The 16,771-nt window shown below is 55.4% G+C and overlaps 2 protein-coding genes across 2 annotated transcripts in view; both read right to left on the reverse strand.

Moving 5' to 3' along the window:
* Pfkfb4 (6-phosphofructo-2-kinase/fructose-2,6-biphosphatase 4) overlaps positions 1–11,346 on the reverse strand; it is a 37,642-nt gene extending 26,296 nt beyond the window's left edge. The window contains exons 1-4 of the mRNA XM_013507571.1: positions 11,039–11,346; positions 6,215–6,331; positions 5,989–6,085; positions 2,918–2,970 (exon numbers count right to left, since the gene is read on the reverse strand). Coding sequence (XP_013363025.1) covers positions 2,918–2,970; positions 5,989–6,085; positions 6,215–6,331; positions 11,039–11,264 — 493 coding nt within the window. The 5' untranslated portion in view covers positions 11,265–11,346. The remainder of the gene's footprint in view (positions 1–2,917; positions 2,971–5,988; positions 6,086–6,214; positions 6,332–11,038) is intronic.
* Positions 11,347–15,952: 4,606 nt separating this feature from the next.
* Positions 15,953–16,771, reverse strand: part of Ucn2 (urocortin 2) — a 1,176-nt gene continuing 357 nt past the window's right edge. Inside the window, exon 2 of the mRNA XM_013507572.1 lies at positions 15,953–16,749. Coding sequence (XP_013363026.1) covers positions 16,663–16,749 — 87 coding nt within the window. The 3' untranslated portion in view covers positions 15,953–16,662. The remainder of the gene's footprint in view (positions 16,750–16,771) is intronic.

A 16,771-nucleotide genomic window follows, 5' to 3' on the forward strand; every position in this document is an offset into this window, starting at 1 on the left:
ACCTCCACAGACTGTGAGCTAAATAAACCTTTCTTTCCTTAATTTTGGATGTTGGGTATTTTGTCTCAACAATCAGAGAAAAGTAACTGACAGAATTTGGTACCATGAGTAGGGTCCTTGCTGTGACTGTACCTGACCATGTGCTTCAAGAGCCTTGAGAAATGGCTTGTAGGAAGTATTTGGAAAGGTTCAGAAATGTCGCCTGAAAGACTAGAGCTGGAATGCCTAATGCTGTTCTGTATGGGAGATTCTGGTCAGAGCTTAGACCAGAAAGCTGAGAGAAATCCTGCTGGCAAAGACCAGGCTCAGGAGGCTTCTGCTGGGAAGAAGCACTGCATTGGCTGTTGGCCTCCAGAGGATGGGTAATGGCTTGGCAGAAAGTTTGTCTGCATTTTGCTCAGGTGCAGAGACTTTGCCTGAGACTAAGATGAAGGGCAGTGAACTAATTAATCTGGCAGAAGAAATTTCAAGGCAGTGAAATGCTGAGGCTGTCTCATGGCTATTGCTGGGGGCTTTTAGCCAGACTTATGTTGAGAATCAAGAGCAAAGAGCCCAGCAGGATGACTGAAAATGTGAGTTTGGCCAGAAAGGAAGCTCCAGTAAAGTTGTAGACTACAAAGGTGGAGCTGAGGAGATCTGGACTGCTGAGAAGGAACAGAATATAAAAGATGGCCCAAGGGCATCCCAAGAAGCAGCAAGTCTCAATTCTTTGCAGCCTCAAAACTTCAAAAGTGAAAGAATTTGCTTTGAAGAGAAAGCCACAGAACACCATGTTCCAGAACGGCAGCAGCCACACCAGATTCCAGCATGACAGCAGCGTAGAAAATTTATTCCTTAGAATTGGGATTCACAATGCCCAGTGATCCAGGCACCTGAACCCTACAGCCAAGGGAGAGGAAGCCAGACTACTGCTCCAGCTGGCAGTAGATCTTGGCATCATCCACATGGTGCTGGTTTTAAATGTATACAGAATGCAAGAGTTATGGGGTTAAAAAGGCTTCCACCTTGATTTCAGAAGTCCTGGGAGGGCAGGCAGTGTGCCCCTGAGAGCAGTGGGTGAAGCTTTGAGTGTGAAGCCGAAGGTGCAGTGCAGACTCCAGAAGCTTGGAAAAGCCACGAATGTGGATTATCTAAGGAAAGCTGCAAGGAGAGAGCAAAGCAGGCCCAAGAGAGAAGCTGTGGAAGCTGTAACCACCAGAAGTGCCGTAGGGATGGAGTCACTCAAGCCCTTTGGAGTTCACAATGTGCCACAGATTGCTTCAGATGCTGGACAGGAAGCTACAGGACTTAATGTTTGCTCTGCTGGATTTTGGACTTGCTTTGGTCCCAACCCTGTATTCCTGTTTGTAACTTTTGGAATGAAAATGTTCATCTTGTGCCATTGAATATTGGAGGTGTTTAACTTTTCATTTGTACAGGGCTCACAACTAGAAGTTTGCCTTATATGTCAGAGGAGACTTGGGACTTCAACTTTCCAGCAATACTGAAACTATTAGGACTGTGGCAACTCTTAGAGATGGACTAAATGTCTTTTGCATAAAGGGATATGCATGAGTCTTTGGGGGGCCAGGGACAGAATGTTACAGTTCTAATGTAATATAATGTGATAGATTTAATACTGGTTCTTAAGGACTGTTAAACCTGTGTAAAATGTTCAAGCTGTGAAATGATAAGAATAAGCATGTCTTAGGCTGAGGCAGGAGGATCATTGTGAGTTCAAGACCAGCCTGGGCCACAAAGTAAGCTCAAGGCCAGCTTGAACTGCATAGGGAGACCCTATCTCAAAAAGAAAAAAAAAAAAGAAAAGAATAAACATATTTTTTTATCTGGAGACCTGTTTAAAGAAATGTGTTTGGTTGCCAAGTTGACAAGGGGTGGACTGTAATGGTTGATACATGGTGTCAACTTGAGAAGGTTAGAAGGTTAACTAAGTGACTCAGCAGGGGGGCAGGGGCCTCACTTTGTAAACATCCTGAGCCTGTGCAAGAGGAGGGCATGGAGCTGGTGTGAGAGCTACCCCCCCCCACCCAGGCAGGGTAGCCAGCTTACACTATAAGGAAGGAGAAGAGGCTTACACACCTGCTTTTTGCTCTTGTTGCTTTTGCTGACTTCTGTCAAATAAACCTTTCCTTCCTTAATTTTGGGTGTTGGGTATTTTGTCTCAGCAATGAGAGAAAAATAACCAAGACAGGATAGGAGCCGTTCCAGTTCCCCAGGGCAGTACTACACTTAATGTTCAATTTTCTGTCCGGGAAGAGGGCACTCCCCCACCACCTCCGGGAGGAAGGCTCACCACTGTGGCCCTTGAGCCCATATTCACAGAGCTCTGCAACCTGTGATCCTCCTCAACACCACACCATGGCTACACTGTCTCCAGAATCTCAGCTCTTCTACTCACTGCTGCAAGATGGATTGGCACAAGCAAAGACCCTTCCTTTTTTATCCATTTCTCCTCTAAGCCTGGAGATGGATATATTCCTTTTATTTTTTGTCTATTACTGTCACCTTTTCAACGTAAGAGTTAAGCTAGATCTCATTCCATTTGTTTGACCTTTGGACTTTGTGCATAAGCTCCGAGTGTCAAAGAACTGTGCTGTGAGGCATCAGGGTGCTAAAGTGCAGAGGCAGACGCCCCACAGTCTGCTGGGAACCATGGAGAAATCAGAGGGAACACTGAATCTAGGTCACTTGAAGGAGTCCTGCCCCCATGCCTCCTTGTGATCTTTCCGTGCCCCAACAGGTCTGTCACATACTCCTCAAGTGCTTTCTTCTTCTGCCAAAAACTCTGAATTATGAGAGTCTAAAAAACTCACTGTAAAAAAACCAAAAATTCATCGCTGGGCCACTTCTTCCTGCTTGCAATGGGTCCCAAGTATATCGAGGATCTCTCATGAGCTTCTCTGTCTGTGGCTCTAGCATCTGGGAGGGAACTCAGGGTCCAGTGCAGATGCTGGGGGAAAAGGCCAGAACCTGTGGGTACATGTGCGTAAGGGTGAGAAGATGCACGGGTGCATTTATCTGCATGTATGGGCGAGTATGTGTGAGTGTGCCGTGTCTATGTGTGGCCATTTAGGTCTGTGAGCACGGCTGGGCATGCACGAGTGTGCTCGTCCCCTCATGGGTAGTAAGTGGCTGAGTGGGCACAGTTTTGGGGAATGTACCCACATGTATGTACCCAGGATATGTATGTGTGTGTCCAAGCACACGCATACATGATGTGTGTACCCACGTGCATATATATAAGATGCATGTACACATACTTTTGTGCAGTACATAATCGTGTGAGCTCATACATGAGTGTGCTTGTTGTGTATGTGTGTCCAGATCCATGTGTACAGACAAGATGACCCCAAGTGTGTATGCACCCACACAGGTGCCTAGGAGGTATGCTCTGGTGCAGCTCCCTACCCTGACATAAAACTTTCCCTGAACTCACACTGTCTACACTCTTCACAGAAATGATGTGGTTTATGCTGCATAACTGGTTCCCTTTTGGAGCCTGGAATTTTGGAAAATATCAGACACAGGGTGCCTTTGCGACCAGCCCCAAATAGAAATCTCAGGCACTGAGTTTCCAAGGGACTTTCCTGGCAGACAAGGCCTTACATGTGTTCCCATAGTTCAGTGGTAGAGGAGTTAAATGCGCCCCGCGTGACTCCAGCAGGGAGGACGCTCAGACTGCACCCACGCACCTGCCCCCTTTGCTGATTCTGCTTTGGAGGGTTGCACTGTCATAAACCTTAGCCCAGGTATATATCAAGTCTGGGAGTCATCCTAGCAGTCACTGAGCCTGAAGGTGCTCCCGAGGGCCCCCGACACACCACAACTGAGGGGACTCAGGTGTGAATATACACACATGGGGCGAGCACATGTGCACTTGCCTTGTGTGTGGTGTGACTGTGAGCATATGCACATGTGTGACTGAGCCCTAGTGTTCATATGTGTAGGTGCCCACACGTATATGCACAGACCTTCATGTAGTCTGCATGTGTGTGTACAAGGAATGTGCATATATCATATATGCACCTATGAATACATATGGGAGTGTCCAGATATGTGCATACGAAGTATTTGTGCTGGACTGTGACTACATCAGCTGGCATACATGTATATGTGCCCTTACCTATGTATATGTGACTGTCACACATTTTGCTAGACCTTCCCCTGAGAGAGTGTTAGCGCTGTGGAGCTTTGGGGTCATTAATAATGTGTGACTAACTGGACCTCTGCAGATGTAGCCCTCCCTTCACAGGTTTTCCTTTTTTTTTTCTTTGAGTGGGGGAACTTTTTGAGACAGGGTCTTGCTATGCAATCCAGGCTGGCCTAGAGCTCACTTTGTAACCCAGGCTGGTCTCAAACTTGCCTCAGCCTCCCAAGTGCTGGGAATACAGGTGTGCTATAAACTATAAACATATAGTTTAGACTGGCCTGGAACGTATGTAGCCTAGGCTGGCCCCAAATTGATGGTGGTCCTCTTACCTTAGCCTCCCAAGCGCTGGGATGACACGTGTGCAGTACCAGTTCATTTTAAAAACTTCTGATCCTTTCATTTTCCCAATTAGTTAGGGAAATGTGGAGCCTAGTTAACAGGAAATGGTCCTGTGGCTCAATTCAGGCTTTGGATATAGGGAAAAGCGTTTCTAGGAACAATGCAGAGTATGTCTGCAAAATGGTAAAGTGGCTCATGAACTTGCCTCTATCTTCTGTCACAGGGTCCTGTGGTCCCGTGGGCGACGCTGGGCTAGCTCCCAAGCTCTCTGAACCCGACACTCCTACTCCAACCCCCTACCTGGAATTTCCAGACAGACCTGGAAATTCTAGCTCCATCGGTTTTCCCACAAACCGTTCGGTTTCAAACTCCTGCCAGGAACGGCCCCACAGGACGCGACGACACCACCCCATCCTGACCCAGCCTCCGCACCTGGGAAAGTCAGGCACCACTCCAACCGCCAAGGTGCCTGACGAGGAAGGAAGGTCAGACAAGCTGGTCTGTCCAGGCCCACGCCTGGGGCTGACTTAAAACCTGCATTTGGTATATTCTTTCCACCTACTCATCGGGTAACTTTGGAACCAAGGGTGGTTTTTAGCGGTAAACGGGCTTAGATGCAAGACAACCTAAATTCAACTTTAAAATGACATTTGTGTGAGGCTTTTCGGAGCCTCAGCTTCCTCATGTGTAAAGTTGTGTGGATATGCGCGCGCGCGCGTGAGAGCAAGAGACAATGGACCTCAAGCACCCAGCCACAGCAAGCTTCGGTGTCAGCTCTCTCCCTTTATCTCGCTCCATGTCACCAGACGCCTCAGCCTTGAGTTTCATACACAAGTTGGCCACAGGCACCTGAGAGTCACACTCCTGTTCAGCCGGGCCCAGCCCCAACCATACAGGAGCACACTCGGGAGCACCTGCCCCCTGGTGGCCAGAGAAGGAATACGCAGCCCGGTGTCCAATCCAGCGGCAGCGAGGAGACAGTCCTGTGAGTGACCTCTGCCCTGAGGCTGGACTTGATTTGGAGAAGTCACTAGAGCTGGCCAACCTCTGCGTACTGCCCTGCCGCCATGGCTGAACCCTGGCAAGCCTCTGCCACCCGAGGCTGAGAAGGGGTTTCTTGGCCCTGCTGACCCCTGCCAAGAAGGGCACGGTGCGGCTCCCCAGGCCGCCAGGGGTACCAGCGTCTTGGAGAAAGCCCTCGCATCTGAACGGGCTGGCGGGTGGGGCATCCTGGGGCCCTCCACAGCACAGCAGGGATGGCCCAGCCACCCGGGGCCACACAGCCTCTCCTCTCACGCCAAGCCCATCACATCCAACTCGACAACACCCTAGGAGCTCAGGAAGCCGGGCCTGGCACACAGCGCTGCCCCAGGCCAGGGCCAGCCTCCGGGGCAATTCAGGCAGGTGCGAGCAGCTTAGCTCGAGACTCGGGGGGCTTCTTAGCAAATGGGCAGCAACTTGCCAGCCATTCCAACAGCAGTGGGCCCCAGCGCACTTACTTCCTGATTTTCAGGCCCTCTTCATTGTCTGGGAGGAAAAACTCAAAGGACTTGTAGGTCTTGACCATGTCCCGGCGATACTGGCCGACATTGAATTCTGGGGGAGAGGAAAAGTTCAGCTTTCACAGCAGCAGCCCCGCTGACCCCTGCTGGGACCCTCCCCAGGCCTCGCCCACCACCCGCCTCCCTTGTCCCTTTCCCCTGCCCTGCAGTCCCCAGAGCTCACCCCGAGTGGGCACCCCGATCCAGTTCAGGTAGCGGGTCAGCTTCTTGGAGATGTAGGTCTTGCCCCTGGCAGGCAGGCCCACCATGACAATGAGCGTTGGGCAGTTGGTCATGCAAACTGGAAGGCAAGCGGCAGCCTCAGGGCACGAGGCCGGTACCACCTGTACCTCCGGGCATTAGACGGGGCCCTGACAGATGCAGGGACCTCATGAGCCCCTCTCATCCTGACACGCACCAGCAGTAAAAGCTCAATAGGCCACATGAAGATCACGCCAAGGGGTATTTCGTGCCGGCCTCTGTCATCCAGGAGCCTGGCCCTAACCTCCCACCTTGCCGCTCCTCGTCACCACTCAGTGCTCCAGCACTCACAGTCCGGCTGTTCGGCCTCCCCGCTGTGACTCTATTTTCCTCAAGGAGCCTCCACGTCCAGCCGATGCGCCTCGTCCTCAACCTGCCCGCCTCCCTAATGAGTCTGCTCTCCCCGGGCCGACCGCTTGGCGGGAAGCATCCCCGCAGTGTCTGAGCCTTTTGCGGCCCAGGCCTGGTGCAGCATTAGCGTTCGGGAGCCATGAGCGGCAGCAGGGAGGCATCTAGAAGGCTAGCGGGGTGAGGGCTCCAAGGCGCTGAGGCCGGAGGCCCAGCCCAAGGCTCGCGACGACAGTCCCTCTGACAGCCTACCACTTCCGTTCGATGTGCCACCGGGCCAGCGTGCCAATCAGAGGAGGTGCCAAGGCTGGAGGCAGGGAAGGGTCTGACACGCTGCCCCGAGCCACGGCTGGCTCGGGCAGACATCGAAGCAGCGGAAGTGCCAGCCTTCCGTGACCCAGCTCCACTTGCAAGGCAGTCAGATGTGGCTTCCCTCCGAAGCTTCCCTTGCATCAGCCATAGGACCTGGGCCAGCAAAGCCAGAGCAGGCAAGACTGACGCCCAGCGGTGGGGAACAGGCGCAGTCCTCCCCTGCCCGTGCGCTGCGGCAGCGCCCTTCACCCGCGAGCTCTCCTCGCCAGGGGCTTCTACTCTCCCTCCGAGGGCGGTACCCTCCGAGGCTTGGGCCCAACTCGGAGCTTGTGTCTTCCCCTGGTAAATGGGGTAATAACCCCTTGGAGATCTACCACCACCTCCACGCGTGAGCCAGAGCACTTCCGGGAAGCCACGAGGTCCACAACCGACGCCCTGGGGACTCGGGCCGTGGAGGAGGCGGCAGTCTGGCCCCAGACGGGTCCTATCTAAAAGCAAAGGGCTCTGCGTGCCAGTGGGGGCTCCAGCACCCTTAGGCAGGGCCTATGTGCAAACGTGACCAAGGCCCTGAGCCCCAGGGGAGGGAAGGAGGAGACCCCACACAGTACGGGCTGACAGTAAGAAGGAAGAAACTCACAGGAAAACCTCAGTATTTTAAGGTGAGAAGAAAACAAGTGAGGCAACGCTCTGCATTCTCCGGCCCGGAGACAGCCACGGCCTGCATGGTTTGCACAATTCCTGCCAGACGGGCCAGGCCCTCAAGCCAGTCAAGGGCAGTGTGTCAGCACGTAGCCAGGGGAACCACCTGGCCCTACCGCCCATGCCGAGGTCACCCCCTCCCGCTACCGCCCCAGGGACACAGCCTCGGCATGGGGCTTGCACACCTTCTAGCTTCTCAGAGATGGCCCCGGCTCCTCCCATGGCCCCAGGCTCCTCCCACAACCGTGGAGACAAGCGGGCACTCAGGGCAGCAAATCAGGCCTGGGCACAAAACAAGGCAATAAATCAGCTGTCACCTCTGCTCCTCAAGATAGCTGTCCAAGAAATGACCCAAAGAAAACCAAAGTTCAAATACATTCAGAGCAGCTCTGCTTACAGCAGCAAAGCACTGGGAAAAGGCCAGCAGCAGAAAACTTGCAAACAGAGGCACGACAAGGAGGGGACACACGAGCCCTTGGCACGGGGAGCTGTAGCGTGCGGCCAGTACTGCAGCTCTGAGCCCGCAAGGACCCAGCACCGAGCGACAGGACAGCAGAACACACGACTGCCACAGAGCACGCACAGAAGGGAGGAGGAGGCCTGAACTCAGCCCCCTCACTGCTCTCTTCCTGTTAACATGCTGAAGGCACAGGAATCAAGGGGCCTGAGACGCGCCTGCCCACGGACAGTGCCTTCTCCCTACCTCCTGGCACGTCCACCAGAGGGACAGCCACAAGTCCCGCGCAGGTTTCAGAAGACTCCTATTACACCTGTCCCACCTCCTAGGGCTAAGCTGGGTAAGGAAGAACACTGTATAATAAAACAACAGGGGCTCGGCGTGGTGGTGCATGCAAGTTCGAGCCTAGCCTAAGCAATTTACAGAGACCCTGCCTCAAAATTAGAAAATAAGAAGGCCTGGGAATATAGCTCAGTGTCAAGGCCCTTGTTTTAATTTTCAGTACCATCAATTAAAAAAAAAAACCTTTTAATAATAGCCAGACGTGGTGGTGCACAACTGTCATGCCAGCACTCGGGAGGCTGAGGCAGGAGGATTGCTGCAAGCTCAAGGCCAGCCTGAGCTACATAGTGAGTTCAAGGCCAGCCTGAACTACATAGCAAGACTGTGTCTCAAATAACCAAATAAACATTAAAAATGTTTAATTTTTAAAAAAAGTTTTATCACCTGCCATTTTTTGACCGAGAGAAGCATCTTTTCCACCAAGCCGCCGAGTCTCCATGCCCTGCCCCCAAGGCCCTCCAGGTACCAGCTGAGAGACCAACACTAGGTAGGGTTAGAGCTTCCAGGCCCCTGGGTGTGGCTCTGAATTTTATCAAGTGAGGGAAGAACTGCTAATGGCAAGTGGGGGGTGGAAGTGGAAGGACCTCTCAGTTAATCAGCCAGGCCCTGAAGACTAGGGACCACACCCCAAAGAAAACCTACCACGCAACACAGAGAGCTGCTTCCTCCGCCCCTCAAAATCCTGTGACCAAGTTAACTTCCCCCACCCACAGGTCTGGATTGTCCCTGAAGTCTTCCAGCCTAGCCCTAAGCCTGTTACATAAGAGGTGAAATCCTGCTCCGGTGCAGGGGCTGCACGGCTTGTTCCACACTCACTACCTACCCACCTTCTGTGGGACACTCTGGGACCTCGGAGGGCCCCAGTCTCCCACACAACCTGCAGCCTCCTCTTCTACCTCCGGGTGTCAAGAAGGTCTGGGCCCACAGCCAGCCTACTCCAACACAAGCCAAGCCCCTCTGCGCAGGCCAGAGCCATGCTTTAATCCACACTTCGTGCCTCAAGAAACGCACACGTTGCATCAGCAGCTGAGACCTGGCAGGTCTCTCCCCAGTGAGCCCTGGCTCCCGTCTCACCTGCGCTGGGGTGTTGGCTCTCGCTGACGCATCAGTCCCAACTCTGACACCGTGAGCAAGCAAAAAAAAGCAGCGGTGAAAAAGAATTACCTCCCTCCACTTTTCAAGGACGTACTTTTTAGAGACTTCCGGCTACTTCATAAGGATGATGACCATCTATCTCATCCCACAGATAAGGAACCTAAGGCCTAGATGATCAGCTCCTTACTCAAGGTCACACAGCACCGAGCCGGGCATGGTGGCGCACGCCTGTAATCCCAGCACTCAGGAGGCTGAGGCAGGAGGATTGTTGTGAGTTCAAGACCAGCCTGAACTGCATAGCGAGACCCTGTCTCAACAAGACAAAAAACAAAACAAGGTCACACAGCCGAATGTTCCTGACTCCAGAAGTCCAGGTCCTCACTCATCCCCCTTTGTGCTGTGACAGCAGCCACCCGCATCAGGACTGCTGGCACAGGATGGAGGGGCCTCAGCCTCCACACCCCCAGAAGAGTGAGAAGGTCGGGCCAGGCCAAGGCCATGCCCCTGGGGACTCAGAACACAGTGTAGGAACCATCCCTACCAGGACTCAAGGTGTGATCAGAGACACAAACATACCCTTCTCCCGGGACTCACTTCACGGTCAAAGTCATTGCTACAGGCTGAGCTGGCAGCAGACTCACAGAACACTCCCCGCCCTTCTCACGCAGAAGCAGGGGTCAGAAGCCCAGGGAGCCCCAGCACCTCACACACTCTCCCGAGGCCTGGTCCACAGCTGTCCTACCCTTGTACTAGGTGTCCTCTGAGGCCCTGCCAAGCTGCCACTTCATTACAATGTTTCGGTTACCCTTACAACAAAGCTTTCTTTGCGCTGGTATGGAGGAAGTTGCAGACTCATTTAGGGATAAGCAGAAAGTGAAGGAACCTTTCCCCCTCCGGTCTGACCCCACCCGAGAGGGCACACAACCTGCGCATCTGCCCAGGTAAAGGGTCCACGTGGCATTGAACCCTATGTATCCCGACCACACCTACATCTAAAAGCTCCTGCTGAAATTTGGTTTTAAGGCCAAAGGTCCTCACTCCAGAGACCTGGCCGGTGCAGATTAATTCTCTGCAAGCTCTGGGCTCGGGCCAAGTGACTCCAGGGCCCCCTAGTTCAGTTCCTCCTGCCTGTGGGCCCACTCTCCGGCCAGGAAAGAAGACAGGGAAGGGCCGTGCGCACGGACACCTCGCTGCGGCGGCCACTGGGTGCAGAGCGGGGAGCAAAGGGGCCCATCCGCTCCCGCAGGCGATGGTGCCCAGGCCGGACGCCTTCCAAGCCGAATGGCCTTCGCACCTGTCCCCACCCCGGCTCTGCCACACTTACTCAGGCCCCCGTCGTCACTGCCACCTCACTCCCGAGCCCGCACCTGTCCCCGACTCTGCCCACCAGTCACGAGAACCCCCGACCCGGCGCCCACCTGTCCCCTGCCCCCGCCCGGGCCGTCCGCCTGCTCCTGCGCGCGCCACCCTCCGCTCCCGGGGACCCGGCCTCACCCCCGCGCTGGCAGGCGTGCAGAGCGGGCCGCCCGTTGCTGTAGGGCATCCAGATCTTCTTCAGGGGGTTTTGGGTCAGCTCCCGCGGGGACGCCATCCCGTGGCCAAGAGGACTCTGACTGCGGCAGCTTCGGACCCAGGAGCCGGGCCACCTCGGGCCACCCGAGGTCCCGCCCCTCGGGCCACGCCCCTTTTCTAGCCCTGGCCGCGCTGTCCATCTTCCCATAAGCCCCGCCCCACCACGAGAGGTTCCGCCCCAACTGGAGAGGCCCGGTCCTCCGACTACGCATGCCCAGCTCACCAAAGGTCCCTTTTTGGGCCAAACGCGAGAATGCGCGTGCGCATTGCCCAACAGGCCCGGATTATGCAGGCCCCGCCCCGGATGCGCAAACCCAACACACACACCCAACTGTGCTGATTTGCATAGGTGTCACCCTAGGCCCCGCCCAGGGCGCTGCAGCCCCACCTCCCGGCAGAGCTTGACCGACAGGTGCCCAGCGGGACAGGGGTTCCTACAGTGTGGTGTGTCCTGCAGGGCTCCGCGGGCCCGGCTGGTCAGGACCAGCCTGGCAGGCCTACAGCCCTGTAACTGGCCTGCTGTCTCGGCTGGCTGCCAGGCCCGCAGTGCTCCCCACTCACCACCGCCCCCATGCTGGGCCCACTCTTCTGCTGCGAGCCCCAAGTTTGTGACCATCTCACGGGGCTCTCTGATCAGCCACGCCAGAAAAGCTCCTTCATCTCATGGACAGGGACATAAGACAAGTCTCAAAATCGGTCGTGTGTCTCCTAGCTTTGGCTGCTAGGGAGCGTGGGCTAGACTCCTGGCACCTGGAGAAAATGCCTGGGATCTTGTGACCAAGTTCTTTGTGGACTCCCTGATCCCTGACAGTATATTAATTTTCTTTCCAAATTTTATTTTTACCAATCAAATTTTTAATCATGAGTTTATGTGTTTTGGATAAGGAAACAGAGACAGGATTAAACCAAGGACCTTCAAACGGAGCTACATCCCCAGCAGGGCCCCATCCCATTTTATTTTTTTTTATTTTGAGACAGGGTCTTGCTATTAAATTGCCCAGGCTGAGCTCAAACTTGAGATCCTCCTGCTGGAATTACAAACTTGTTCCACCAAACCAAGGTCACTTTTTGTTTTGTTTTTCTTTTTTTTTGGTATCGGGAATTGAACTCAGGACCTTGCACTTGCTAGGCAGGCACTTATGCCACCGAGCTATATCCCCAGCCCAAAAGTCACTTTTTAAATGAGCTACTGTGTCTTAATCAGGAAAATAGGGTAGGCTGGGCATGGTGGCACACACCTGTAATCCCAGCACTCAGAAGGCTGAGGCAGGAGGATCAGTGCAAGTTCAAGACCAGCTTGGCCTACCCGGGCATGGTGGTGCACACCTATAATCCCAGCACTCGGGAGGCTGAGGCAGGAGGATCGGTTTGAGTTCAAGGCCAACCTGGGCTACAAAGTGAGCTCAAGACCAGCCTGAACTGCAGAGCGAGACCCTGTCTCAAAAAGACAAAAAATAAAATAAAATAAAAAGGAAAATAGGGTGCACAGATCATCAATCTTACAAGATCATGCTGTAGATTAAATGTGTCAATCTCTGAGAAATTCACTGGATAACACATTAGTACTCTCATTCATTATATTAATCTCCCTCCTGTCTTTGAAAAACGCTCTGGGGCAAAGGGCCAGGCAGAGCTCCAGGAGTTCAGAAGCGTCTTGCTCACTGTCTTGTGTCTGGCCCCGCCAGACCCATGCGGGCTCTTGCCTCAGGTCTGCCAGCCACTTTCCGCTCCAGTCCTCACCAGCTGCGCTTGAGCCTGTGACACACTGCCTTACAGCAAAGTCCTCCATCACACCCTAGCAAGTCCCAGCATCCTCATACTCTCTCTTCCCAAAGTGCATGCAGACAGGAGCAAGGGGCACAGAAAACAAGGCTGGCCTGGTCTGCGGTAGGTGCAGCCCTGCGCCCTTGCCCTTCATCCCGTACCCCTGCCTTGAGTCAGCCTCCAAGCCAGCAAACACCCCAACGCCTGCAAGGACCACTGAGATGGCAGGCACATCAGCCACGTGGTGGCGCAAGCCTGTCATCCAGCTGTCGTAGGAGGGCTGGGGCAGGAGGACTGCCTGCGCTACATAGCCCAAAGCCAGCCTGATCCGCAAGACCAGACCCGATCTCAAGAACAAAACAGAGCAGAAAGATGGCAGACACATGTGCTGCCCGTTTCACAGGAAATAAAGGTTCAGGAGATCCAAAACTGGAAGCCCACCTGGATCCTCCCTAAAGCCAGCTCTAGCTGCTTAGTTGCAGAATGCCCGGCCTTGGGCAGGGTGAACCATTTCCTTCTTCCTCATTTTCCAGCTTCAGTGTCTGCTGCCCCTGTGATAACCCACTTGGCCTTGCTTTCAAAGCACCCATTCTGCTCCTGACACAGCCGGGCACTTCTGTTTCTTGGTCACTGCCAAGGCCCCCTGGGGCCTTCTGGGCTTCAAAACACATTGCCACACCCTATCCAAGCCCCAGCATCCCATTGGAGAAGCTGCCACCTCTAACGTCCACGGGTACCCAGCCCCTCGTAGACCCGCTTCCCTCTCCCCCAGCTCCTCAGGATGTTTGTCTGAACTGGAAGGTGGGAGCAACCAGCGAAGGTTGCGGTTAGGGCTATCTCCACACCAGATAGCCTGAGCCTTGCTCCCAGGAAATGCCACAACTCGGTACCTCCACCCCTTCCCTAGCTGATCCCGGGCTCGCCTAGACACACCCTTCCAAGTCTATATATCCAGCTGAGAGGACAGAGGTCAATACTGGGAGCCTGGGCCCCTCCCCAAGGCCAGCGTCCCCTCCCATGGCCTCACTTCTTAGGTAGGAAACTGAGGATCTGGACGGAGAGAAGGGTCTAAGATCACAGAGCCAGCCACAGTACACAAGAGACCCCGCAGAACCGCCGGCCTTCAGCCATGCACCTTGAACCAGCGCAAGCTTCCCACCTTTACACCCAGGCTCGTCCTTGTTGCCCCCATTGAGATGGCCTCCTGGCTCCCGCTCCCCCAGCATCAGTAAATGTCCAATAGAATAACTGGCCCCTTCTCTCTGCAGGGCGTCTCAGAGTGTGCCAGCTGCCCTGTCCCGTGCACAGGAAGTGTGCTGGCACATCGGTGTGCACTTGTGTGTGAATATATCCGACTCAGCCTCTCTCTTCCCTGAATTTGCCCAGCCTGACCCTGGCCGGCTCCCAGGGTGCTCTCTGCACTGGCCACTGGGCCTCCTCCCAGGATCCCCTGGTAGAAGCCAGGGGTGGCCGAAGTTTTCAACCCTCAGTTCTCAAGGCTCAAACTCTCCCCAGGCTCCATATCTGCTGCCCAGCCCATCATTCAAAGCATGAAGACCCCAGGGCTTGGACGATGCAGCGAAGATCCACACCCCAGGGCACACAAGCGTGCACCTGAAGGCGCAGAAGCACGCCTAGTAACAAGCCCGGCACCCGGGCAGCACACGGACCCGCAGGCCGTGCAGGGCCTGCTGCTCTCTGCTGCCCCCTTTGTCTTTATTCCGCCATCCGGCGCTGCGGTCCCTGATGGGTAGGGGAAGCTGCCAGGACTCCCAGCTTCCTCTGGCCATTTCCAGGAAGGACTGTCCCCAGTGATTCCCTGGGCCCAGAGCTCACAGAGTATGAGGTTCCAACTATGTATACAGCCATCTGAGGACAGCCTGTCACCCTGGCCTGCACTTCCTGGTTCCGACCTGATATAGGGCACACAGTAGGTCCTCAGAGTGACTCAGAACCAGCCAGGGCACGGAGGAGGGGCTCAGACAGGTTCGTGAACAAGACAGAGTGTGCAGTAGGCGCTCAGAGATGCTCGGGGCCAGCGCAGGGCACACACTGGGTACCTAGAAATACTGGTTTCGGGGCGAAGGCCACATGACACAAACAACTTTTCAAATGAGCCTCTGGGCCTGCCCACTCTGGGTGACCCCTTGGGGAGGGCCTAGATGAACACAACCCCTTGGAGGTCAGTGAGGGATAGAGTGGGAGGGCCTCAGGCAGCTCCAGTGGCTGCCCCTCCCCCTGGGCTGAAGGAACACACTATTTATAGCTTCCCCTTGGCCCAGCCCCCTCTGCCCCACAAGAAGACAGTGCTCCCCCTCCTGCGGGCCACTAACAAGCTGATGTCCTCTCAGAGCCCCCGACATGGGGAGGTACACCCAGCACTCTCCTTCTCCCGCCCTGCACCCGGCTTCCCCCAGATTCCCATCCTCCCCGCACTGCCCCGTGCCTACCCTGCCCGCCGCTCCCCGGCCCTGGGCTGGTCAGAGAGCCGCCTCTTAACGTGCCTCTGTCCATCCTGCCACCGAACTGGCCAGGGCCACCGCCCCCTGTGGCTCCGGGGGAACAGGGTAACCCCGCCTTTGCCCGCCTCAGGCAGGCTCTGAAGAAAGCAGCTCCGCCTCTCAGCCGCCCCGGGCCCGCCTGCCGGGGCTGCTTACTACTGTGAGGTTGACCAGGCAGGCAGCTGCACACGGGCAGGCGGGCATCGCCTCTTTCCAGTCAAAGCCGCCCAGGGACTGCCCTCGGCTCTGGGCGGAGCTTCTAGCCTCCGTGCGGTGCCTGCCTCATCCTCAGTGTCCAGATCAGCCAGCTCCCGCCCAACAACGGCGGGAGGAGTGGGAAACGGCGGTAGCTACTCCTCAACTACTAAGGGGTTGGTGAGTTAAGAGTGAGCAGAGAAAGTAGCCAGGACTCAGCCTAGATGTGCACGTGGAGTAATCTCAGCCCTCCCACCCTCCCATCACTTGGCATTTATGGAGCGCCTCTTGCAGCTCGCCACAGCCTTCGTGCATGCTGTGTCACGCACGCGAAGCTCAGTGGCATCACCCTGATTACAGATGAAGAGACCGAGGCTCAGGAAGGTGGCACCTTTGCTCAGGACATTTGAGTGTGGAAAGGGGAGAGTTGGGTAAGGAATTCCCTCTCCTCTGAGCCACGCGTGTGCAGGCTGGGTGTGCGGGGCTGAGGGCAGGACAGGGGCAGCTGTGTGTTGTGTGCACTTCGCTCAGGGTTAGAGCAGGAGCACACACTGCTCACGCACACAGCTGTCAGAAACTTGTAACGGGCCGCACACATATCCACGGGGCGAGGCCAGGCTTTCCATCCCTGTGCACAAAACACGCAGGCGGCCGGCAGCAGCCTTCTCTCTGCGCGGCGTGGGGAGCCAGATTAGCCAGACGGGGCTCCCGCGTCTCAGCTCATGAAGGGAACACAACTGTGACCAAGTGTGCCAGTGCACGGACGTCTGGGGGCTGTGGGGCGCCCGACACGCAAGGTTCCCCAGGGCAGTGCCCCGGTGTGGTGCTGTCAAGAGGTGCAGACATACTGTCAGTCCCAGGTGCCCACGGCTTCGTGGGGCCGCACACGGCAGTGGTTCGACAAAGCGAGGTCCAGGCCAGGCAGATGCCCCCTCGGAGGAGCACTCCAGTGAGACACGGCACCACGTGGCAGGAGGCTCCTGAAGCAGCATCTCGGCACGTTCTTCCCAGGTGTAGCACCGTCCCGCTGTCGCCTTCCTTTAGGCCTTCCCATCCGAGGTCGGCCCAGCTTTCGTGACCCCTTCCTCAACGTCGGCCAACATGGGCCAGGATGTGGGCATTGGCAGCAGCCTGCTCCCTGGCAGCCCTGGTCTGGGCCTGGTCCAGTAAGATCTGCAGGAGGCCGATGGGCACG

This window comes from Chinchilla lanigera, unplaced genomic scaffold (assembly GCF_000276665.1).
Source record: "Chinchilla lanigera isolate Chin_1 unplaced genomic scaffold, ChiLan1.0 scaffold00131, whole genome shotgun sequence".
NCBI lineage: Eukaryota > Metazoa > Chordata > Mammalia > Rodentia > Chinchillidae > Chinchilla > Chinchilla lanigera.